Source organism: Semicossyphus pulcher, unplaced genomic scaffold, assembly GCF_022749685.1.
Source record: "Semicossyphus pulcher isolate SPU_LCO1_2020_fin unplaced genomic scaffold, fSemPul1.0.p SCAF_17, whole genome shotgun sequence".
NCBI classification, from domain to species: Eukaryota; Metazoa; Chordata; class Actinopteri; order Labriformes; family Labridae; genus Semicossyphus; species Semicossyphus pulcher.
Window position 1 is genome coordinate 28077462 of NW_027211681.1, and position 26509 is coordinate 28103970.

General features: G+C 42.7%; 1 protein-coding gene across 1 annotated transcript in view; it reads left to right on the forward strand.

Annotated features, from left to right (window-relative positions):
* The first annotated feature begins 5070 nt into the window (after positions 1-5070).
* meis1a (Meis homeobox 1 a) overlaps positions 5071-26509 on the forward strand; it is a 29900-nt gene continuing 8461 nt past the window's right edge. Inside the window, exons 1-9 of the mRNA XM_069666394.1 lie at positions 5071-5079; positions 5611-5921; positions 7534-7675; positions 8981-9031; positions 9118-9168; positions 9318-9464; positions 9954-10065; positions 15393-15538; positions 24326-24402. Of these exons, the coding sequence (XP_069522495.1) occupies positions 5071-5079; positions 5611-5921; positions 7534-7675; positions 8981-9031; positions 9118-9168; positions 9318-9464; positions 9954-10065; positions 15393-15538; positions 24326-24402 (1046 nt within the window). The remainder of the gene's footprint in view (positions 5080-5610; positions 5922-7533; positions 7676-8980; positions 9032-9117; positions 9169-9317; positions 9465-9953; positions 10066-15392; positions 15539-24325; positions 24403-26509) is intronic.

Here is a 26509-nt window from a genome sequence, read left to right on the forward strand (position 1 = left end):
TCTGAGTCCAGACTTGTTTTTAGGGCTCGTTCGGATCATTTCTAGTCTTCATGTAATAAAATGTGACCGTTTGTATTGTATTTCCCTGCTTTACGTACCGAGACGAGCAGAGAGAGCTCTGAAGAAACAGGACCACAGATCAGAGAGATTACATGCACAGAATTTATATTGAAATAAAGTCAGCAAATGTGACTTCCTATGATTTTTTAAAACAAAAGTTTTATTTAAAGTTAACGGCCTTAATGACTTGTGTCCTTGGAAAACAGGAAGCTCTGATGATATTGTTTGGCACTGGTGAATACAATAGTTTCATGTATTTGTATTTCATATTTAAGAATCAATTATGTGTTTTAACTTCATGTAACTTTAGAATTGTAATTTCAGAAACGTCCTTCTGTGTACTTTTATTTTGAAGTTTCCGTGTTGGAGGGGCGGGACATCTGAGGGTCCACTTCTCATTGGATAATTGATTGTCAGCCCTGTTGTCATGTATAAAAAGGCTGTGTGTTTACTTGTTCTGTAACACACCGTGATGATCTGATGTGACTACCTGAGCAGGTAAGTGATCTCCTCTCCTTTAATCAAACTACCTTTAGTTATTTCTGAGCAGCTTCTCCACCTGCGCATGAGGAACAACGATGTCAGGTCGTCCCTCACATCTCTTCCTCTCTCCGGTCTGCAGACATCTTTGCTGTCAAACGATCCTTCTTCTTCAGCCTCGCATGTTTTTAATCATCCTGTTATGTGTCGCTCTTCCGGTGTCACACCGGTCACATGATATACACGACTGTTAGGCTACCTGCTGCGTCCACACACCGGCTCACCCTGACTTCTTGCAGACATGTTACCGGGAGGCTGGCAGGAGAAAGTCTGCATGTGGTATTAACACTGTACAAACACTAGATGGCGCTGGTGTCCAAGAGTTCATCAGCTACAGCGTCAATGTTCCACAGTTTATCTTCCTCTTCAAACTTTGACACCAGCTCTTTTTTTTAAAGATTTCATGTCTGATTTAAACTAAACTCTTTATTTAACCGCGGTGGTTAGAAGAGAGAAACCTGCTGCGGCACCTTTTAAAGGTCACATGAGAAGCAAGTCATGGATTTATTGTAAGACTTAGACACTCTATATTAAGCTGCATTCTGTCAGAAACATGTCTGCCTCAATGTTTTAATACTACAACAAAAAAAAGGAAGTAAATAAAGTGAAGTCTTCTTCCACACAGCATGATGTTCATTTAGTCACTGATGCTCCCACTGAGAGTCACACAGACCAGGAAGAGGGGCGGGGCTAGGCTAGCCAAAATTAGCATCATAACTAATATTACAGTTACTGTGAAGTTAGCGCTAGCATTAGCAGGTATACTTCTGATGTAGAGCACAGTGTGACCTCAGGGCCCCTGTCAGTGCTTACACGTGCTTCAGCAGCAGGTTTACAGTACGAACACATTTAACACATTTGCAGTTAATTAAGTAACCACACACTAATGACCTCGCTGTAAACCTGCAGCCTTCAGAGCTCCTGGAGGTCTGAGGAGGTCTGACGCTCCAGCTTTCACTTCACTTGATCCTCAATTTACACTGAAGAGTTTAATTCTTCACAAGCTTGTCTTTATTCTTTCATTTTTTAAGGACTAAAAAACAAACAGATCATAGAACAAATCTACACTACAGTCTGTGCGTTTCTACGTTTAAAAAAAACCATATTCCTCTGAAACAGCACCATCCATCCAGTTCACCTCGCGGGGACGCGCAAGGGAGTCTCTGCTCCTTTAAGGGGGAGAAGAAACTATTCCTCCCCTCCTCCCTCCCTCCCTTCACACCAGGACGGCCTGCTCTGAGGGAGGAGGAAGCCGCGCTGCCGGAGCTGCGATGGGGATTTGAGCGCACCTCCGCGCAGAAGACAGCGCCGCACGGCCCGGCTCAGAGCGCAGCGGGCGGGTCCGCGTCACTTTAACCCCCCGGTTTGGATGTAACCTGATCGGATCGGGCCTGCTGACTGAGCGCTTCCTCTGGTGGTTGTTGTTGGAGCTCGGAGGCCGGGAGCAGGACAGGGTCTGCCCGGCTGGTGCTGCTGGAGACGGAGTGGAGCCTCTGCGGGGACCTGCTGCTGCCTTGTGCGTGTTTGTGCGTTTCTCCTCGCGGCTGGACCCGGTTACACACGTTGGACACGGGATTAAGTGATTACCGCTCCGGTACCGGGGAGTTGGATGTGTGTTTTGCCCCGCAGGAGTCACCTGGAGTCCGGGCGCAGAGACGGGGCCGATGGCGCAACGGGTGCGTAAAAATGCACTTTTATTAGAGCGCAGAGACGCGATGAGAAGAGGACGGTGTGTTTTCAGCTCAGACTTCAGCGGAACAAGTTTCATGTTCAGAGCAGAAGACAGCTTCAATAAACTGAGACACACTGAATCACTTTCCTTCAAACGGACACAAAACTTACAGGCAGCAGGATCAAACCACAAAATAATCTAAAAATATTTATTTATAAAAATAATGTTTCATAAACGTGTTTTCTTACAGACATTTAAAAATCAACCAAACTTTCCCCGTGCGTAAGAATGACAGAACATTTTCAGTGGGAGCGACAGTTTCTCTTTAGAAGCTTTAAAACCTGCGGTTTATAATCAGCCGTTTTAAAATGTTTATTTAAAATCAGTCCAAACACAACTTTTGTCAAAGTAAAACATTTGATTTGTAAAGAAAAACTGCGTCAAACTTTAATGAGCCAAAAACATTTTTACGCTCAGGGAGAAAAAAAACACTGACGGACAGAAAACAACTTCTGAACCTCAAAATAATTTAATAATGAAAATAAAAACTTAATAAAAACTGTGATGCGCAGAAAGTTTTTCTTGACATTTAAAGTTTCAGTCGTTACTTTTCGTTGATTTATTAAAAAAAAAAAAATCAGTTAAAAAGTTTAAACTGAACAAAAAGCTCGTCTCGTCTCCTCTCACGTGTTTGTTGAACTTTTATTCTTCAAGCTGAACTGGAGTCAGTGTGTAACAGTTCACACTTTATAAACCCGTATAAACACATAATTAGTCACACGCGCAGTGTGTGTATGCGTGTGTGTGTGTGTGTGTGTGTGTGTGTGTGTGTGTGTGTGTGTGTGTGTGTGTGTGTGTTAGAGGCCGTTAGAGAATAAAATAACATTTCTTCAGTTTGTTTCTGATGAAATGTTTTCATCCTGACCTGACGGAGGCACGCAGACTGTCACAACCGGAAGTTACAATTAAATATTTGTAGTATTAAATCCGTTTTGGTCACGCGGCTTTTCTCGAGGTCAAAGTTTAAACGGCATTTTATTGATCACTGATCACACACACACACACACACACACACACACACACACACACACACACACACACACACTGTTTATAACATAAATCTGTGAGAATGTGTAACTCTGAAACTCTTCCGGCACCTGTAGCTGCTCACGTTAAATTAACAAAACGGAAAATAAGTAAATAAACTTCTTAAGCAAAAAAACAACAACAACAACAAAGTAAACAAGAACAACACATTTCTGTGAGATGGAAACAGAATTAACTGCTCATGAATCACTTTTTGGATTCATTAACGTTCAGATCAAAACGTGATGTCGGCCTACAATTATTTTCTTTAAAAAGTGACACAAACTAAAATCGTGTTTTTGGGCTTTAAATTAAAACGGGGTTTTGCTCAAGCTGCCTCGTTTTGTTTTCGTTTTGTTGCTTTGTAGATAAAAAGTTGTTTTTTTTCTTTTTAATTAAAATTAGTTTGAGTTCATTCGTTTGACCACATGGATGAAGTATAAGCGATCAAAGTTTGTCTGTGAAGCTCTTTTCACCGACACCATCACACAGTGCTTCAGTCAGATAAAGGAGTGCGAGGAAAGTAACACATGAAATAAATAAAAATAAGGTAAAACACCAGAACAAAGAAACAAACAAATAACAGCAGGTAAACACAAACACCTGAAATAAAAACTTGATTTGCTTTAATTTAAACACAAACAACGTTTTTCTTCCTTCTGTTGACTAAAGTGTAAAAGTTTGAACTTTGTTTTGCATCACAACAAAGTCACTTTATAAAAACACAATAAAAATCACATATAACTAATATATATATATAATTTCTTCCTTCTGGAAGAAACATTTCTGAATAATCCAGTTGTTTTCTGCTCCCTGTAGCAGCGCGCGAGCTTCTCTACAGCACCGACTGAAGTCACAGTTTAGGAGTCGGGGGAGGGGAGGAGATGAATATTATCATTACTGTATGTTTAGTAGAAGCAGCGGCACGATGCAGTCTGATCTTTATGGGATTAAAAAAGTTTTAACAGAGACTTTTATTTTGTAGTAATTAACGGTTGCCTCTGCAGTGTTTATTAACTTGTCCTCATGTTCACGATGACGCGCAGAGAGGCAGACACGGTTTAGTCGAGTCCGGATGTTTTTAGGGAACTTAATTTTCATGATTTTATCTGAAATTAAAAGTTTTTTTCTGCTGATATTTGTGTTTAGAACATTTTACTTTAAACATTAAGAGTTTTTCTAAAAATGTATGTTTACTAAAGTTTGTAACATTAAACAAAATAAATCGTCTTGGACGTAATAAAACCTGCAAAGGACTTAAAGTTCAGTTTTCGGACACATTTTTATTGTTCGATTTTAATTGTATTTATTAGGAAATAATCGTTTTATTCTGAAGTAGTTCATAATGTTTTTAACATCTTAAAATGTAAATGTACCGTATTATCTGTAAAAGAGAGATCAATATTTTTTGCTTCATATCAAAAGTAGATAAAAAAGTTGCTTTCATGAAAAACAAGAAAAAGTTTCACAAACAAAAGTACAAAAACAACCTGATGACTTTTTAAAATGATTTACCCGCCACAATAAAAGCTTTTTTATTTTTATTTTTTTTAAAACATCTTTCATGTAAACGGCTCATTTGTCTTTTTGTTTATAGTTCTGTGTTTTTATTTTACTTTAGTTTTTTATCTCAATAACCTCGTAAAGAATGTGAGAGTTTTTAAACAGGCCGGAAGTTTAAAACAGTTTTCGTCACGTTAGAGAAAACAAACATGTCGGACGTAACAACAGGAACACCTGGAGCGTATATGTTATTTTCTCTGGTTCTTTTTTCTAGATTTTCTTCTTTCAGATTTCTTTATGTTTTATGTGTTTAAGAATTTTTGTCAAATCAAAAGTTATATAATATTTCTTACATGGAAATGAAACCAACTTATTCTTCTTTTAAGATCTTTTTTATTTTTGGGTCAAAACTTTTGTTTTTGCTGAAATTTGCACCAGTTTTAGTTTTATTGGCTTTTTTTCTCTTCAAGGTGACGTCACTTCAGTCAGGTTTAATTTTGTTTCTCAATGTTAAAGGTATTTTTAGATTAAATGTTATATATTATTACGTGCATGGATAAAAAACACTCTTGTTTTCCTCTAACAATAGAAATAGATCAAGTTTTCTCTGGCTGAGGTTTGCGTCACTTTGAGTTGTTTTCTGTATTTATTGTGACGTCACTGCTGAAGTGAAACATCCTCTGCCGCCTTATGAACCCTGAATACAGTTTAACCACAGTTTGAGGCGTTTTGACCTCCATTGAAGTTAGCGAGCAGCTCAGGAGGTCAAAGGTCACACCTCTCTTATCTCTGTGTTCCAGTATGAAGACCTGGCCCACTACGGGCTGGAGGGGGTGGGTGGGGGGGTGTACGGAGACCCACACCACCATCACCACCACCACCACGCTGCCGCCGCCGCCGCCCGCTCTCTGCAGGCCGTCCACCTGGCCGCTGCCGCCGCCGCTGCTGGAGGGGGTCCGTACCCTCAACACCAGTACGCCCAGTCCAGCCACACCGGCAGCAGCAGCGTGGCCGCCACAGCTGGGGACGCCGTGAAGAGGGACAAAGACGACATTTATGGGTAAGATGAGTTATTTACACTGTGAAAAATATCTACAAAATAAATACAACTCAGGACTCATGAGAAGAAAAAAAACATATTTTGGAAAACTTTTCCTCCGCTTGAAAAAATAGTTCCCTGGTTTAGTTTCTTCTCATTATGTGGGACTGAGCTACAAGCTGTTCCAGGCCGAGCTGAGCCAGGCCAGCGCTACCTACATTTTGCTCTTCGACTTCAGTAGCAACACCCTGATGTAAAGATGCTCCATTATGAGGAAAGTTCAGCATTTGTGTCACTTTAGTAGAACAGAGTACAGGTTCCAAAGTGTAATGGCAATATGAAAAGTACAGAGAAATAACTCCTGTCAGTGATTCATACAGTCATTTACATTAAGCTGTAGCAGTGCATTGTGTTTAAAATGTCCAGTATATATTTTGTACACAAAGACTTTATTTGCAAAGTAAATTCCCTGTGTGCACCAAGTGGCCATTTTGCTCTGACACCACGCTCAGGGTGTGAAGCTAACATGCTATCTTTCTGCTGTGTTTTAGGCTGCAAATCATTTAAACAAATATGACAAATCGTCATCATTTCACCGCTTATCACCAGATAAAATACTGAAAAGACAATGAAAAGTGTAAATCAGGAGGGACATCGAATTAAACATGTTCGTTAAACCATTAATGTAAACGTTCAACCACGCTAACATTCAAGGCAAAACATTTTAAGCCAACATTACCGTTACTCAGAAATTTGTGCATGTAACACTATCAAACCGTAAGGAAGTGGTTGCATGCTAACGTTTTCTTCTGTCATTAAACGATATGAATGCTAACGTTAGTCACATCAGTTTCCAGTCGTGTTTTATTGTAGTTTAACCTCAAACAGATTCTCATCTCCTAACACACGTTTGGAGTACCTCAGGGTTCCATTCTGGGGCCTTTTCTGTTTTCCCTAATAAGCTTCTCTTTATTTAATGCAGGAAAGGAGACGCTTACATGGAACCTCTTTAATTTACATGATAAAATGTTAATTTATTATTATAAACTGTTACTCACTACAGGACTGAATAGTTTAGAAGTCTGAAGCTTTGTCTTATCTTGAATCTTAACTTTGACTTCAGTAAAATCTACTTTATGATAACTACTTTGTAACCAATGATGCTGAAGATAGTTTTGGGTTTATCTGTCCCTGTTTTTTTGCCTCTGCCCCAACACAATGTTTGTTTTCTGCTGCTATGAACAGTTTAATTACTGAAGAAGTTTGAACACAATCAAGTTGTGTGGGTTATCCAGAGTTCATGGGGACACACCAATAAGTGAATGTAGTTGAATTATTTGTATTTAATTTGAATTCTATTCGCCTCCTAACTGGGATAAATATCCTTTCTTTCTATTGATTTGTGTAATTTGTTGAAAATACTCAAATTAATTTTAGTTTGTTTGTGTGTAAAGTCTCTTTTTTTTATTTTATAAAACTGCTCTAAAAGTCTGAGTGCCATTTAAACAACAGTCAGGGCAGTTTTAGGCAGCAGGAAACTTATGTTACAGTCTGAGCTGATCCCTCCTCCTCCTCTCTCTCTCTCTCTCTCTCTCTCTCTCTCTCTCTCTCTCTCTCTCTCTCTCTCCTGCAGACATCCTTTATTCCCTCTGCTCGCACTGATTTTTGAAAAATGTGAACTGGCGACCTGCACGCCGAGGGAGAGCGGCGTGGCCGGAGGAGACGTCTGCTCGTCGGACTCCTTCAACGAGGACATCGCCGTCTTCTCCAAACAGGTACAGAAACGCACCTTTCATCCACATGTCAGAGTTAATACAGAACAGACCTAGAGGATCAAGAAAGGGCCAGGGCCGGTTTAATCCTCTGTGGGGGCCCGGGGCAGAAATGAGCTGTGGGCCCCCATCACCCCCCCATTCATCCTACTTTCTGTGCATCGTGTCTTTATGAGTCCAGGTGAAACAAATGTTCAAGATAGATTTAGAACAGTGTAAAAATGAAAACTATTACAATTAAAATCTGCATTAATAAATAGCTTAAGTACAGATTTATTATTAACAACAGTATTGAAATTAGTTCTCTTTTGCACGATATACCCTTTAACATTGTGAATGATGCATATTTCAGTGTTGTAGGTTGTTAACGTAAAAGTTTACTTTTTTGCAGTTTAATCTATAATAATGCAGTCAATTATCATATATTTCTTACAAACAATTAAATGTGGAACCCGGGCTTTATTATTATTATTTTAAAAATATTTTTGGGGTAAATCATTAATAGGCGGTGTTGGGTAACGTTACTTTTAAAATAACTCGTTACGTTACTGCGTTACCTCCTGAGAAAAGTAACGTGTTGGATTACTTTAGTGTTACAACAAATTAACCCCTCTTTGCAACATGTGTGTTATATCGTCAGGACGGTGTGTCGCCTACTGTACGTCTACCTTTGAATGTATCGACTCTACCGTCTCTGCGTCGCCTCCTTTACAGCCCATAATCTGTAACTCTGCAGCCTGATAACAGGACTGACAGACGCAGTATAACCTTTACAGCTCTTTATGATGCTCACAGTCTGACAGTGAACTGGGCAGAGGCATACAGTATGAGGCACAGCTGTTTCCATGACAACAACACAGGCTCTTAGTCCCACCAGTGTTGTGGAGCTGTGTTTAGCTGCAGATGCTTCTTCACGTTTGAAGTCGAGCTCTTCACAGCTGACGAGCACTTCTCCTCCAGACACAGCTTACATTTCACCGTCATGTTGTTCTCGTCCCTTTCACCCAAACATTCAGAATAATGTGAATATTTCCACAAAGTAAACGCTGTCCTCTCTGACAGCTCGCTAGCTGAGTTAGCTAGCTACACATGCGCACTGACACAGCTGTGTTTACCTTCTGCTGGTGCGCAGCGACCTGCCAAGAAGGAGGAGAGAAAGAGAAACAGAGCTTCAGAGAGTTTCTGTTTCTGTGGAGACAAAAGGAAAAGAGACATACGCTGATTTATTTTACAGTAACAGATTACTGTTGATGAAAAAGTAACTCAATAACAGATTACTTTGAAACACTGCTTTCTTTCTGTGTCTAGATTCGATCAGAGAGGCCTTTATTTTCATCAAACCCAGAGCTGGATAATTTGGTGAGTTGTAATTGATTAAAACGTGATCAAATTAAACACTAAAAGTGGGTTTTTATTTTATTATTATTACTTTATTTCTTTTGCAGATGATCCAGGCGATACAGGTGCTGCGTTTCCACCTCCTGGAGCTGGAGAAGGTCAGAAAAATAACAATGACCTTTGACCTTTTATTTATTTATAAGACTCTATTCTAACAAACATATGTGTTTAATGTTTAATGTTTAAGTAACGCGATTAAGCAAAGATGCTGCTTAGGCCGACTGTTAACTGTGCATTTTATTTCCAGGTTCACGAGCTTTGTGATAACTTCTGCCATCGATACATCAGCTGTCTGAAAGGGAAAATGCCGATCGATCTGGTTATTGACGACAGAGACGGAAACAAATCGGACAGCGAGGACTTCATCAGGTCGTCAGGAAACAACATGGATCAGGTGAGTTTGCTGTCCGTTCAGGCTCCAATCATACCCTGGACTCATGAAGACTTCTTTCTTTCCCAGAGAAGCTGGGTGAAAAGTCAGGTCGAGTCTGTTCCTGGAGCCGAGCAGGTTTTAAATCAGCCTCTCAGTGAAGCTCTCAGCAGCCACTTGTCAGCCTTTAACCCTTTAAGCACCAAGAGGTGTGAACTGGGGCAGCTTAGTGTCAGGTGACCTGCTGCTCCAAAGCTCCGGTTGCATTTTAAAATGCCTCCTTTTGGTCGGATGATGGACTGATAATCCTCCTGGTCCTTCCTGTTTTGTAGTCTCCATCTTTGTTGATGAGCTACCTGTCAATCAAACAGTGGTAGGGACACGGAGCCATCTTGATGTCACCCATTGGTTTGTGGACAGATGTGACATAAACTGGCAGATTTACTTCTTTACAGCATCCATGCCTAAACCTAATGGATCTGTTTGGTAACAAGTGATTGACATGTTCTGCAGATTTCTTGGAGCAGAGATCACGACGACGCAGCATCGATACGATCGTCCGGGACGCCGGGACCGTCCAGCGGCGGGCACACGTCTCACAGCGGCGACAACAGCAGCGAACAAGGTGAGAATGTCCCGACAGAGCTGTACCTCCATCATCACAGTGGACTAACGAACTAACGAACATTATGTAGGTAAACAAGCAATAACAGAATAATATGACAGAAGAGGCAGGTTACACCGTACATCAGCATGGCTGTGATTCGTTAATGATATTTAGTACAACAGCATGACCGCGAATGTGATATTGCTTTGATACAACACGTTTACAAATAGAGTATAGAAGACAACATTTATGACCAATAACAAATTGTTATTTGTTACTAATCATTGATTTGGCTCCGCCCACAAAACTGGACTGTTGCCGAGCACACGAACAGTTTCCCATTTATTATGCAACCAGTGATATGAGTCTGTTGATCAATCTAGACGTCTCAGAACACCTGAAGCCGAGTGATACATGCAGTCAGGAGTCCCAGTGCTGTTATACTGTATCACTCTTGGATTGCCTCTTGTCCAATCAAATTACTGGGTTTGAACTAACTGTTGTATTCCACAGAAGTAAACCATCCTGAGGCTCTAGTATCAAAATCAACCAACTTATAAACATTAAAACTCAACAAACATTTAACTCTGTTGGCAACAGTATACGTGCATTACTGAGTGTGTCAGCCGTACTTATAAACGTGCACACTTCTTTTCAGTTTGTGTGTATTTTTCTTATTATGGTTTACAAATGAAAGAGTGTGTGTGTGTGTATGTGTGTGTGTGTGTGTGTGTGCTAGAGAGAGAGGGTTTATGAACGGTGTCAGAGGTTTTCCGACATGTTTGACTTGATGTGAGTTTGAAAATAAAGGGAGACGGTTGAAAAAAAACGAGGGAGTGAGAGAGTGAGTGATGAAGGCTGACGGACGACGTGAGCTTCGACTGGAGCTGGAAGAAAGAGAGCTTTATGTCCTTGAACACACACAACACACACACACACACACACACACACACACACACACACACACACACACACACACACTGAAAAATTACTTGACAGAATTAATGTACATTTTTAGTTTAAACAGTAGCAACAATGTATTTTAAACAAAGTGCACACACTGTGAACACAAACATACCAAAAGAAATCTCCTTGACCTTGAACACAAATGTAAATGGTAAATACTTTGAATACAAATAAACACACAACAACATAAAGTGGATAAAGAACACACAGTGAATGCAGCTCCATTTTAAAACACTCACAGCAGTTCTGGCCTCTTGCTGCTGGTCTGAGTCCAGCCGGTTCTGTTAGCATGTGTCTGTTAGCGTTCCAACTGAAACAGACCCTGTGGTTTTCTCTATCTGCAGCCCACATTTACAGTTTTACACCGCTGTGGGGGGACTGCTGCCGGGTTCACCTGTGAGTCTGACCTTCAGAAAATCAGCAACCACCATGACTGAGTTTGATTTACTCAGAGATTTGTTAATCAAGCGTGAATAATCTCAACACACATCAGCCTTGATAGTGGGATGGATGTTGGCTCTCTTTAAAACACAAACAGTCTGAAAGAACCAACAACATATGTTTTCTCCCATTAAGAATTTCTTTCATCGACTGACATGTTCCTGGAGTTCTTTGCATGTTTAAAGATTAATGACAATCTACTGTTGCCCTGGACAACAATCTGAACAACATTTCACATTCTATAAGCTAGGGAGCAATGACGCAGTTTCTTGGTTGCCAGGTCAGTTTTTTGTTGGTCTGGTCAGTCTTTGTTTGGCAGTGTGTTTGTTGGTTGGTTGGTTGGTTGGTTGGTTGGTTGGTTGGTTGGTTCATCAGTTGGTTGGTTGGTTGGTTGGTTGGTTGGTTGGTTGGTTGGTTGGTTCTTCAGTTGGTTGGTGGGGGTCTTGGTTTTTTCAGGTGGTTGGTTTGTTTGTCTGTTCGGTCTCTTGGTTGATCAGTGGGTTTGTCCGTTTATCGGGCCGCTGGTCTCTTGGTTATTCAATTGTTTAGTCAGGTGGTCTATTGGTTTTTCAGTTGGTTGGATGTTTGGTCTCTTTGTTGGTTGGTCAGTTGGTTGATCAGTCGGTTAGTTGTTTGGTCTCTTTGTTGGTTAGTCAGACTCTTGGTTAGCTAGTCGGTCTTGTGGGTGATCAGTTGGTTGGATGTTTGGTCTCCTGGTTGGTTGGTTAGTCGGTCTCTTGCTTCATCAGTTGGTTTTTCAGTTGGTTGGTTGTTTGGTCTCTTTGTTGGTTGGTCAGATGATTTGGTCAGTTGGTTTATCGGTTTGTTTTTCAGCCTCTTGGTTGTCAGTAACTTTGGGGTTTGGTCAGTCTCTTGATTTGCATGTTGGTTGGTTAGTAGGGCTCTTGTTTTATCAATTGATTGGTCGTTTAGTTGGTCAGTCGGTCTTTCTGTTGGTCAGTTTGTTGGATGTTCGGTCTCTTTGTTGGTCACTTGGTTGGATGATCAGTCTCCTGGTTGTTTGTGAGTTGGTTGGTCAGTTGGTTGGGTTACTGGTTGATCAGTTGGTTGGTTGTTTGGTCTCTTTGTTGGTTGGTCAGTTGGTTGGGTTACTGGTTGGTCAGTAGGTTAGTTGTTTGGTTGATCAGCTGGTTGGTTGTTTGGTCTCTTTGTTGGTTGGTCAGTTGGTTGGGCTGCTGGTTGGTCAGTAAGTTGGTAGTTTGGTCTTTTGGGTATCTCAAGAATAACTTGTCAGATTGAGACAGACAGTTTTGAACAGTCATGTTCCCAAGAAGATGATTCCATGTGACTTTGTTGATCCCCTGAGTCTTCGTCTACTTTCGTTATGATGGATGACTTTTGATTTTTCGTAAAATTGCATCAACAGCTGGGTATCTTGAAACAGGTGCTAATACGTTCCATACAACAGGTGCTTAAGGATGCCTTGAAACAAAGGGTGTAGGACTTCACTGATGCCCTGGTTGCTGAATGGATCATATTCCTGCAGCTAGGTTCAAACGTCCTGTAAAACTGTGAAACCAGAGGAGTGGACACTGTCGAGACTCTGTATGGCTGCAATGTTTCAGCGACCACATACTTCATATAGTGTATTTTTAGGTTTTCATGTGTTTTGAAACTAGCGCAGCACGATATGTTGTGTTCCTCTTGGTGATTTGATTCCAGGACTGAGCTCGGCAGTGAGGTCACCCTCATAAGTGCACTGGATAGGCTTTTATTCATCTGACCCCTCCCACTCCCGCCAGCAGAGAGGGGAAATGGTCCGTAGTGGAAATGTGGTGGAAAATAAAGACGCTCTCCTCTCTCTCTCTCTCTCCACTGAGCGTTCTTCCAACAGAGCACGGATAATAAAAATCTGTACAAACAGTTCTTAAAAAGCTCAGCGATGGAGGAGGCAGGCAGCACGACTGTACCGCTTCATGTGTTTGTTTTTCGTCCTAATGGCACTTGTGTGGGGCAGAGAGAGAGTCATTAATTCAATCACTGTTTCAAGAAAACTCAGAGTTTCTTTGGAAAACTTTAATCATATTTAATTCTACCAAAACTTAAAAACACATCAGAGTGTCTTGCAGTGGATTATATGGTGAGTTTTTGTGATCTACAAAAAATAGATGCACACATGAAACTAGCTGCGTTGTCCCGTGAAGGTGTTTCTATTTGCCAATCCAAGAGTTGTTTGACAGAAAGAATCCCTGCAGAGACTTTTTGTTGAACCAGAAACAGACGTAACATCGCTCTCTTCCAGCGGACCGTCCACCTCCACCTCTTTATTTTTCCTGTGCATTTGAAATGTTCTCACCCAAAATGGTGACACAGAAATTTAAACATCACTATTGCAAAAATGCTGCCATTCGTAGCTGAGGTGGAACCGTTTTAAAATGAGACGATGCAACAAAGGCTGACAACAGGTTGATGTTGTGCCACCTGCTCCTGCTGACAGACTCTCAGGTCACAGAGCAGACGTGTCGGGGTTACGAGTGCTCGACTGAATATCTTTAATCGTCATGTTCTCTTGAATATATTTGCATTGATGGAGTTTAAACCACCGCAACATGGATGTGACATGTTGGGGATGTTGCCTACTTGATACTGTGCATCATGCAAACACAATCATCATGGTGCATATGAAAGTGCTCTTTAACCAGGGTTTTACTTTGAGCTTTTGTAAGTCCTGTTGTTCTGTTCTTAAGTTCAACCCTTTTCACACAAGAGGTTTTATCGTGTACCTGCTATCATCCCCCGATCAATGAAATGTTTACAGAGTAGTTGGCTAGTTATGTGAACAGTAAAACACTTCTCATCACTTGTTCTGTGGCTTTCCTTCATCACACGCAGCAGCTTCTATAACCACAAAATGAAACCACGTCTGTGTTCTTCCTAGTTTTCAACGTACAAACCTCCTCCTCTCCTTTAGCTCACAGGTTGTTGTGAAGCCGAGTTGTCACAAACCATTAGCAGGTTGGGTCGGACCTCTCGTTCCTCCGCTCTCTAAGGAGAGAGAGGACAGAGAGGGAGCGCGGGCGGAGGGGTGTAAATCAGCCTCGGGGAGCTTGTGGTTCAGCCTAATGAGGCTGAGAGCTTGTTTATGGAGTTACGCATCATTTTTATGATTATTTCCACCTTTTCGGGCTCTGCTGCTCAGCAGAATCCAGCCTCTGTTCAGGCTCAGTGAGGCCCTGCTCCTCCTCCGCTGACTCTGGGCAGGGCGGCTGGGCCTGCAGCTCCGGCTGCAGGCTGCCGGGGCCCGTCGCCCTAACCTTGGCCTGCGCTGTTAAAAACACGGAGGAGAAAATGAGCCTCATTAAACAGGCAGAGAAAGTGCAGTAAAACCGCAGAGCCTGGCAGCTTTTAGTGCTTTCAGTCGAAATGCAGCATTATGTGCTACAATCTAAAACCTGCAGGGGGAAGGTGGAGCACGGAGAGGGTTAGAAGGCAGGGCAGGCCGACGTGACTGCAGGGTCACACGTTTGAATCCGTGCACAAACGGTGAACACCTGAGCAGCGAAAGTACACGAGAAAAGGCACGTGTCTGTTGGGCACCTTTAATAGGCAGAAAGGTGCTGAGAGGCCCGTATACTGAGGGAAACATGCTAACGTTAGCCAGCTAACAGGGCATTACAATAAAAACTTAAACCTTCCTGAAAGTTGTTGTGATAACTCCACTGATGTTTTCCTTTATTTGAGCAAAATTAATTTAGAATACGTCTTTTAAACTTGCTTTTTTGACCTCAAAGCGTTACCTCCTTTCCCAGAGGTCATGGCAACATGTTAAAAAAGAGTTTAAAAGAGTTTTCAACCTCCTCCAGAAATCGTTGGTCCGACGTTAAACCAACCTGACCTGTGAGGAAAAGTTTGTTCCTTTTTGAGACTGTGGTATTAAGCCTGAAGTGTTTCTTTCTTCTTCTTCTGTGTTTGATCAGGTGACCTCCTGGATAACGGCATGGCCTCTCCCAGCACAGGGGACGACGACGACCCCGACAAAGACAGACTGCACAACAAGAAACGAGGAATCTTCCCCAAAGTGGCCACAAACATCCTGAGAGCCTGGCTCTTTCAGCACCTCACGGTAAATACATCAACCTCACTTCTACTTTTTATCGGTGTGTGGAAGTCTTAGCGGCATGCTAACTTTTTAGCACATCAAATAACATGTTGTCCAGTGAGCCAAAAGTTGTGGTTGGGCAACATCAAATTCTTTAAACCTTTAAAACTTTATCTGCCATTTTTAAACAGAGAGCAAAACAAAGACTTTTTCTGCTCTCACCTAAAGTGTTGTCACAACTAAAACCTCACCACCATGTACATGGCGCACTAGACCTCCCATGTTTACTGCAACTTCACAACTTTCACTGAGACTTGAGCAAGTTGCATCTCAGCGGAGCGTCGAAGGCTGTCTCATATTAAAGGCTCCTTCAGATGCAGACGGGTCACGAAGGATCCATCCATCCAGCGCTGCCTAAACGAACGACACATCCTTCGTAGACTGTGTCCTTTGAAGGATGCAGGCAAAAAAAACCTTTCAAAGACAGAATACTTCAAGCTAACTCAGTAGCACACTGTGCACAGAATAAACCAACATGTATTCATGCTGTGATAACAAAGGAAAGACATTCTTATTGTGCCAACACACTCAGCGTCATGCTAACACCTCATAACAAAATGCTAACTCTGTAGCATATTCTATTCTATTCTCACCTCTATGCTTTAGCACGTATCTCAACAATGAATTGAATATGAATATGATTATACGAATGTGTATTTTGATGGACATGTGGTGCATAAATCATGAAGGACCCGCCCGACGCCACCACAGACCTTGTCTTATGAGCAGTTAATCAGCACTTGTGGCTGCTTTTAAGGGAATTGAACCGGTGACCTTCCTCTTCTGTTCTGCCTTTACTGTCCACTCGTCCCCCACACCGCCTCTAATCTATTTCAAAGTTATGTTGACCTTCTCACCCCCCTGCGTCTCATCCTGCCTCTCACCTGCTGAGGAGGGGAATGTTCTCAGTCCGGGGTGATGACCTTTGACCTCTGCTGCGCTTCAGGTATTTCACCTGTGGGCTGCTCGGGGCTCTTTAGAGGCGTCCTGACAGGAGGAAAGAGGAGCCGTGACCTAAAGTTACACAGTTTGTACCAGAGGAATGTGACGATGGTTGACTTTAACTTTAGCACTTTATTTTACTTAATTTTTCATAAATGTTCCAGTTTTACTCTGAGTCCTGAAAGTGATCCACTGAGCCTCCGTCTACATCATCTGTGTTTTTCAATACTGTGTTTTTTAAATGGCATAACAGAATGTACAGTTTTATATGAACGTATTTCTGTTGAGCATAAAGAATAAATCCGTCTTCAGTCATTGTAAGAACGAGGAAATAGAGACCTGACTTTTAACGAGTGTGAGGCTGAATCGAGTCGTCCAGTTAAAGCAGGAGGGACGGCTTCGTCCTGACTGACTCATGGGTTTGGCTGAGGCCTGTAGAACACCTCCTCCTCCTCCTCCTCCATCACCACCTCCTTTTCCTCCCGCCTGCCCCCGGCCTGCCTCCAAACACAGAGAGGCTAAATCGGTCCCCGCTCGGCAGGGGTCAGGGCCGCTGCCAGGACTCGGAGCTGAACCTGGAGGACAGCGAGTCCTGCAGCAGATGGGAGGTGAGAGGAGCGATGGGGTGGGGGGAGGGGAGGCTGGTGGGGGGATGGAGGGTAAAAAAGGGGGCTAGCTGTCGGAGGTTGAGGTTGTGTGAAGGGCAACAGAGCTGTTAATGCAGGAGAACACAGAGCAGAGAAAACGGTTTCCCAAAAATCAAACTTTATATTCATCAGCTTTCGTGTCGGCGCGTATGTTTAGCTTATAAACTCACAAAGAGTCTCATGATCTATAAACAGCTGAAAGGCAACTTTAATGTGTGTACTGCTTCTGCATGAGTCAGCACGCCCACATATTAAAGAGGCTCCTCTCTGCTCGGGCTGCAGCTAACGACTGCTCTGATAGTCGACTAGTCTTTGATTATTATTAACGATTTGTCGACTGATCAGATAATGAACTACACAATGACTTAATGGCTCTTATAATAATTATTCACAATTAAATTCATCGCAAACTAATTTTGTTGTCAATTTTTGCCGACAATGTCGACTAACCGTTGCACCCCTACTCTTCATGTGCGCATTGTTTCTCTGCGCTCTGTCAGGTGTAACTTGAATTAAACTTGCTTACAAACATATTTAGTAATGATTGAAGTTTATTCTTGTAGTGACATCTGTCATATTCAACACTTTAATAATATTTAACTCGTATAGTTAATGTCTGAGCTCACTGCAGGAGAGTCCAGCAGAGGCACGAGCAGTCACACGAAACAAACCAGCAGTTAATCCAGATTATGTAAACCACTTTGTGTGTCGCTCAGACTGAGAGTGATCAGGTCAAACTGTGAGCAAAACTACAGGAAGCACGTTAGGTCAAAGTTCACTTTCAGATTCAACTGTTTGGTATTTAAAATCAGTCAAACTCACCCAGCGTGTTCGTGTCTTAGTAATAAACCAGAAGTATGATTTATATTGTCTCATATTAATCATAGTAAATGCATAATAAACACTATTACAGATGATTAATAATAAATTCCTGCTGGAGCAGATTTTTAAATGCTGCTGGGTCTTTGTAGGGTCTCAGTCAAACATCATAACTCTTTGAATCCGACAGCCTGTTTTTATTACGACTCTTATTACAGACCTGCTTTAGGCTTCTGTTGGGGCAGGTCTTAATCCTGTTGTACCTGGTTACCATGGTAACCCCAATAACAGTAACTACTAATGGAAAAGTTCTAGAAGCAACACATGGAAAATGTCTGATCAGAAAAAATGTTAATTCTTAATAAATTTACTGATCAAACTGCTGCAGTCTGAATCTTGTGTGTGTGCGTGTGTGTGCGTGTGTGTGTGTGTGTGTGTGTGTGTCGGTGTGTGTGTGTGTGTGTGTGTGTGTGTGTGTTGGTGTGTGTGAGCCTGAGGGTGTTCTGGCTTCATTGCTGCCTCCCCTGAAGTCAAACACCAAAATCCTGCAGCCTCCTCTGAGCCACAGCTCATAAAAGCGGAGCCACAAGCCGACGTGCTGTTTACACCACACACACACACACACACGCACGTACACACACACACACACACACACACACACACACTCGCTGCTGCTTCATGTTTTTATTTTACAGTGTGTTTCATGTTGAGTAGTGGAGTGTACAGCATGGCTCCTGTTAATGTAATCAGTGTGTAATTTCCCTCCCTCTCGCTCACACACGTTATTTGCCTCCTTAACGACGTCTTTTACAAACCCGAGCATAAACAGGTGGAGAGGCTGCGCGTACGCTCCCATTTGTTTACAGTCGCCCAACTCATTAACGAGCTGCTTTGGTTTACAAATTACACGTGACTCCGAGGGAACAGCTGGAAAGACTTTGCACGTGCAAGTGCTCCTCAGCACGACAAGGGCCGAGCGTCACAGAAAACTCCGGCGTCGCTCCGAAGAGACGACCGACTCCCGAACTTCAAAGCCAGCAGCACAATTACAGAGGAGGACTTCAGCCCCGCTCGCCTGTCGTTCGGCTGAGGAATGGGCCTCCTGAGCCGGGCGGGACAGATGAGTTAGCAGGAAGCCCCGGCGCTGACCTCGCCGCCCCCCTGCCCTCCAACCATCAGGGGTCAGAGGTCACCGGGACACCTCCATCCATCCATCAGCGGCTGTTTACAGCCACAGAGCTGCAGATGTGGGTGACGGCGAGGCCACGGCGACCCGCAGGCACCAACACGTGTTCAGCTGCCCGTCGCCACCCAGGACTTTGGAAAGTAATGAAAATACAAAAATACTTCATCGCTGTTTAGTAACGTTTGACTCTTACCTTTGTTATATCTGGATAAAAAAACACACAAGCTGTTTGTACAACTTTCAATTTCAAATATTATTGCTTCTATCGATTACGGAGAACACCAGCTTTGACTGACGGGCTTTTTCCAGGGGTGAACTGCTCCTTTAGGAATGTTGGAAGTCTCACTCTCAGACATGAATTGTGAAATCCACCATCACTCCAGTCCGGTCCAAACGTCTCCTAAGTGTCTGTAATCATATCTATGTTACTGTAGAATCCTGCTAGCATACTGTTAGCGTTCTTGCTAATTGAGCTGAGTAGTCTTTAAAAAATTAAAATCTCTTGGAACAACTTTAGCACAGATTTGGGAACATATCCAAAGACCTGGAGGGGTAGGGTGTTTTGATAAACTTTATCTGAAGGTTTCTGATGCAGTCGACTCGAGACGAGAACAAAAAGTCAAACTGTTTGCAGACGTTAGCTCAGCGTCGTGTCTGTCTCTCTCTGGGTTGAGTTAAAGTAAAGGCCTCTGTGATCAATCGCTCATTTCCCCGCAGTGTTAGAAACTGTTCTGTTGCTCCCTCACCCTGCAGAGAAAACATCATCCATTACCTCTGTGACAGGCCCCCCAGGGACCCCAGGGCCCAGCTCTCTGTGGGGGTCACCTTTATTGACCTCTCACCCCCCCACCACTACACACACATCATACATACACAAAAAATGTCCAGCATGTGGTCACATACATCACGGAGCGGCCTTTTTTCCTTGACAGCGTAAACGAGCGTCCGTCGGATAATGAAGCGAGGAGGCGATCAGGCGACAGATGGAGGGAAAGGTCGGAGCTGTCTGAAACATTCAGCTTGTGAAGAAAGACGTTGTACCCCAAATGATGATCTGATATTTAAATGTATCAATCATTGTATCATATCTTCAGTAAATGACCCTGGACCAGTGCTGACATGTTTATAGAATGCTAACACACACACACACACACACGCACACAGAGTAATTACAGCCTCTTAACAGGTTTACTGGGACACTAACAGCAACACCTCCCCCACATCACAAGAAGTGGTGTGTGTTTAAAGGTGTGTAATGCTTTTGTGTTTGTGTGTGTGTGTGTGTGTGTGTGTGTGTGTGTGTGTGTGTGTGTGTGTGTGTGTGTGTGTGTGTGTGTGTGTTTGTGTGTGTTCAGACCTGCGTCAGCCTCGCTTGCTTCTATTAATGTTAATGTGCTGCTGACTATGATTCAATTCTTGTATCGATGACGAACGTCGGAGAGACAGAACGTTGTTATTGGCCGATTGTGCCAAACTGTGGGTTTGTTCTCTGACAAAAAGAGAGCATGTTTGACCCTTGACACAAGCTAGCTTAACGGCAGGCTCATGTCACCCCGCTGTGTGGAGCAGTGATACAGGAGGTCATTCCTGACGCGGCTTTCACACTCTAAAATCCATCCTTCAGGCCTGCTGCCGATTTCTTACATTAAACCTCAATCGTATATGAACACCTTCACGCTGCCAACAGAGGGACTCTGGAGTTAGACTTTAATGTGTCTGATCACTTTGATCTATCGATCTTGTTGCTATCTAGCTATGTGGCTATCTATCTTGTTGCTAACTTGCTAGCTGGCTAGATGTCTTTCTCGTTGCAAGCTAGCTATCTGGCTATCCATCTATCTTGATGCTAAATAGCTAGCTGAATTCTTTTTCTCATTGCTAGCTAAGTAGCTGGCTATTTTTTTATGAAGCTAGCAAGCTAACTATTAGGCTGTTGTGTTTATCAATCTGGCTAGCTATTTAGATATCAAGATGTTTATCTGTTGTGCTATGAAGCCGTGCTATGTTTCACAGGTTTGTTGGTGGATGTAGACGCAGAAGTCTCTTAGCAAACGTTTCAGTGGGGAAAGTATGAACGCCACTCTACTGTTGCATCTGTGTAAAGTCTTGAGCCCTGACGCTCCAGACCAGTTTGGTGCTGGTCCAGGCTGTGAGTTGTGAGGCGGTCTGAGCTGCCGCTCCCTGCCATCAGGATTATAATTCCATAATGAGCAAGTGGCTCCAGATTAAAACACGGAGTGGGAACTCTGAAATTAGACTGAGGTGGACCAGCCCTGAACCGTGCACCGTGTGTGTTTACTCTGCGGGATCAAACATTTAATTTGCTTTCCCGCTGTATGTGACGGACGAGATGAGCCGCCGCTGGGAGGATGTTCCTGATGTGATCTTGGCTGAAACAGGAAGTCCTTTGTGCAGCAGATTGTGTCACTCGGGTTGTAAAAATCTTTGGCTAATGTGGAACATTTTTCAGCGCTCGGATGAACAGTCAGAAGGTTCGCACTTGCTCTGTCTGGTCTTGATTTGGTATGAAGTCACTGAGAGGATAATTAAAGCTCCTCTCTGGAGAACGCTGCAACTCTGAGGCTGAAAATGTGACAAAACAACCTCATGATTATCGCTCTTTGTGGCAGATTACATGCAGTTTAGGCCAATTACCTGCTATCAGATCACAGGGAAAACAGCGCTTTTGGCAGAGGGATGGACAGGGAGGAGGATAGAAGACATCAAAGACTTTCCCTCCTCACCACAGAGAGATGTGGTGAGTCGTCTGGTGTCGGCCCGAGGCTGTTGGATTTCCTGGTGATTTAAATAGTAAAAGAGAGTTTGGAGCAAAACTGAGTGAGTGCTTGAGAAGTGCTTCTTCTCACTGCCTTACTTCTTTAATTTTTAATGTCTGGTCATGATCAGGTGTAATAACAGCCGAATATAAAGTTTACATTAAGTTTTCATTCATTGTTTTTATCATTGTTTTCAATAAGTTGTTAAACTCCAACTTCACAGAGATTAAGCCTCTCAACTTGTCAAATACTAATTATACTGTGCAGACGTTTTTTTCCGTGATTACTATTTAAAACTCAACTCAAAACGAAAAACAAAGAAACGCAACAAATCGTTAGAGTTGCAGGATTGGGATGAGCCGGAGGCTGCAGGTGGATGCTGGGGTGGTGGTGGGGCTGACAGTATGAGCGCAGTACCGGTGCAGGGCAGCGGGGGCGATGACAGAGAGAGAGACCGGAGAAATCAGACTTAATCTCTGAATTTAACTCTTTCAGCATTTTTGAGAAACAAGGAAGTGTTTGACATCTTTGCCACTTAAACAGTTGATTTATCATGCAAATAGTTAAAGTTGAGTTTTCTGAATAAAGACGTCTTGAAAGTTAATGATTAAAATGGGAGCTACTTTGTATTCTACATTAACTTTTAATAGATTCTTTTCACTTTAGCCAAACTACCAACCAATGTCTTTAAAATGATCATATACTTGTAGTTCTTGCAACAGACTATGTCTACATGACTTATTGAAGCAGTAGGATGTGCTGACCGGTTCCTGCACGCTGCTAATCCTAAGAGCTGCATGTTAAACACACGTCTCCTCTACGTGTCCGGTCTGTTTGGATGCTCTGCTGTGTTCTCTGCAGCGTTTAATGAGTCTGAACTTTAGCAGCGCTGCATGTTGCATCAGTGTGAAAATAGCTCCTGAAAGTGCTGCTATCTGGGTCAGGGACGGGCAGCGACGTGCCGCGGAGGATCTGCAGCAGCTGGTTTCAGTCGGCAGATGAAGAAGAAACTCTCGCTGGCTGTCAGCTGTTGCAATGAAACGTTATTTATTGTCCACTGAGCTGCGTAGCTTGGCTAAGCTTTACATGAACTTTTCTCTGCTGTCCACTCCCTTGATGTTTATTTAGAGCAGATACCAGAGATGGTCGGTTCACAGCACTGCTTTTTGTACCAACAGATCGCGATTGTTTCCCTCCTTAGATTCTACTAATGCCCATCATATACTAGACCAAAGTTACATTTCAAGACTGAGCTTGTTGCAGGGTCACTATTTATAAGACTTCAACTAGACTTCTGTTAAGATTATTTCCCATCATGCTCCTGGAAATTTACAAGAAAAACAAACTAACACAAAACAGCTGCTTGTGCGTGCAGTGTCTGTGTTATCTGTGGTGATTGAGGCTGTAATGCCATTGTGTTATAGTGTGTTTACATCGATGAACTTCACTGTTCGCACGACAAAACATTCGATAATATGAAGCTGGTTGGATTTTAATGGAACGTAAGACTAAAACTGTAGGAAAACTCTTTTTATTTTATTTTGACATTGAAGAATTGTCTTTGAGTGAAACCACTTAAAAGTCCTTTACTGTAAATCTTGACTTCACTGGATGAGGACTGGATTTTCTGAACTTTCTAAACCGAACCTCCCTCACAACATTAACCACATCTCTTTACGATACAAGCATGTATTTATGGGGACACGTTGCCAGCCATCAGTACAGGCATTAACTGTCTAAAAGCTGCTCTGGCTCATATAAGAGGGTAAGAATATACTGTATAAACTTATGGTCTTATGTGTTGAACGAGTGACCTTTGACCTCATTTTTAACCCTCGAATAAGAGTTTGACGAAGTGGAGACAAAATGATGTCCTCTTTTTCACAGCATAGTCAACACAAAGACAGATAAACAAGAACACACACACCCGTAAACTATCTATACAGATCAATACACACACACACAGTATATACTCATAAACAAGCTGAACAAACACACACATAGACTCCGGGGATGGAGCTGTGCTGCCTCAGGTCTGTTTTCTGGTCCTCTACTGTTAGAGAGACAAGCCTGAGCGACCGCCTCAAACACACACACACACACACACACACACACACACACACACACACACACACACACACACACACACACACACACACACACACTCTAAGTCTAATTAACAGGGCTCTCTCTCCGCTTGGCTTCTCTCTCTAATTGGCCCACCATTTCTTCCCATTAATTATGCTCCATTTCATTTTCCCTTAATGAGTCTAGCCCCGCCCCCCTTCTTTAACGCTAATTAGCAGCTTTCACTGACAAGAAGAAGAACCTTGTGATGTCATTCAGTGTGTTAAAGTCTCTGTGTTTTGTTCCTCCGCAGCACCCGTACCCTTCGGAGGAGCAGAAGAAGCAGCTGGCTCAGGACACCGGCCTCACCATCCTGCAGGTCAACAACTGGTGAGTCGGCTCCGTTAGCGACGCCGCAGTGTTGTTGTGTTTGGAAAGCACGCCCCCCTGAGGCCACCTGAAGCTAATGATTTGAATGATTGATTCCCGTGAGGCTTCCCCCGTGTCTCCAAATATCCCCAATTACAGTTACAGAGGGGAGGAGGCTGTTAATTGGATGGTTAATTGGAGGATGGAGGTGTGGACGGATGTTTCCAGGTGTGTTGTGTTTACTGACACAGAGGTGGAGACGTCAGCAGGTTTCACTGTGAGGGAGGAAACACACAGTTAGCTCTGTTTCATTCACATTAACTAAGAAGCTATAAATTAAAGAATATAAACACTCTGGGACGCAATCTAACCCAAGGAACCTTTCAAGGACACAAGGAACTTTGGCTTTAATCAAGCACATCCTCTCTCCTTGTTCATCTCCTCTCCTTTTCCCTTACTCTCCTCTTTCTGTGTCCTTTCCTCTGCTTGTTTCTTTGCTTGTTTCCTATATTTCCTTGCTTCTTCCCTTTTCCTTGTTCCCTCTTTTCTCCCTATCTCTTCGCTTGTTTCCTCTTCTTTCCTTGTTTCCTCCTCTATATTCTTTCCTTTCCTCTCCGTGTTTCCTGCCCTGCCCTTCCCTATTTTCTTTCCTCCCCTAGAGTCCTCTTCTTTCCTCTCCTCTTATCTTCTATTCGTTCTTGTTTCCTTCCCTTCCTTCCTTTATGTCCTTTTTGAGCCTTCTCTCCTCCCCTCTCTTTACTCCCTTTCTCCTTCCATCCTTCTTTTCTCCTCGTCCTTGTCCCTCTTTCTTCTCCCTTTCTCTCACACTTCTCTTTCTTTCATTTAACCACGTCCACATTCCTTTATTTCATCTTTCTCCTCTTCTTCATCTTTAATTTGGTGCTATACTCTCTTTTTCCTCCTCCTCCTCCTCCTCCTCCTCCTCTCCTCCTCTCCTCCTCTCCTCTTCTCCTCCTCTCCTCCTCTCCTCCTCGTCACTTCATCTCTGCTCAGATTTAACCCTCAAACTGACTGTTGATCAGTTATTTTGTTTTCTTTTAAATTTTTAAATCAAGTCTTTTTTTCTTCGTGTCATACTGTTTGTAAGTTGATTTATGAGGTGTGTGTGTGTGTGTGTGTGTGTGTGTGTGTGTGTGTGTGTGGCAGTTGGTGTAAATGGCGTTTTCATGGCAAACAGCTGGACTGGTTTATTTAAACACTGTCGTTGTGGAGGGGTGAGGGAGCGGGGGAGGAGGGGGGAGGAGGGTACTGACCTGAGAATGACACCCCAGATGGGCGGGGCTTAGTTTTACAAGCTTTGTGTGTGTGTGTGTGTGTGTGTGTGTGTGTGTGTGTGTGTGTGTGTCTGTGAGAGAGCGTGTGTTTGGTGATTATGGTTGTGTAGCCATTTTGGTTAATAGCTCAGCAGAGGCGCCCGACTATTTGGAGAGAAGTTTGATATTGTTATTATTTTTTATGAGATTAATAATAATAATTTATATGGCACCTTTACAAACAAAAATTTTCACGTTCTTTAGGAAGAACTCAGATGGCCGACATGACAGCTTAACCCCTCTCTGTCGCCCCCTGCTGTCTGGCTGCAGTATAGCTCATAAAGCCCGCCTCCTCCATGTTAACAGATGGGACATGAGTCAAACTATAAAATCAAAATACACGTCAAATACATTTTTCTCAAACATGGTTTCTGTCATTATAGTTAGTTCTTATCATGCTGATTTATGTCCAAGTGTTCATTTTTCTGACAGGTTTACTTTTAATTAGTTATTTGATGCTATAAAAAGGGGGCGTGGCCTCATGATTGACAGCTCTGTTGACAAATCCTGGCTCCTGCAGCGTTCTGTTCCTGAGTAGCAGAGTAGAGGAGGAACGGCGAGAGGAGACGTAACTAACACTTCTCATGAACGTTTTGCTGCATTTAACAAAATTCTGTTGTTAATTTTAGGGTTTAGAGAAAAGAAAAATAAACAAGTCAATAAATGCAGTGAATTTCAGGAAGTAAATCAGTTCAAAATCACAGAATATGTTTATATGAAATCCAGCTCTAGTTGTTTTCTTGTTGGTCTAATGTTGGGACATGAACTGTGATCATCCAAAGAGTCATTTTCCT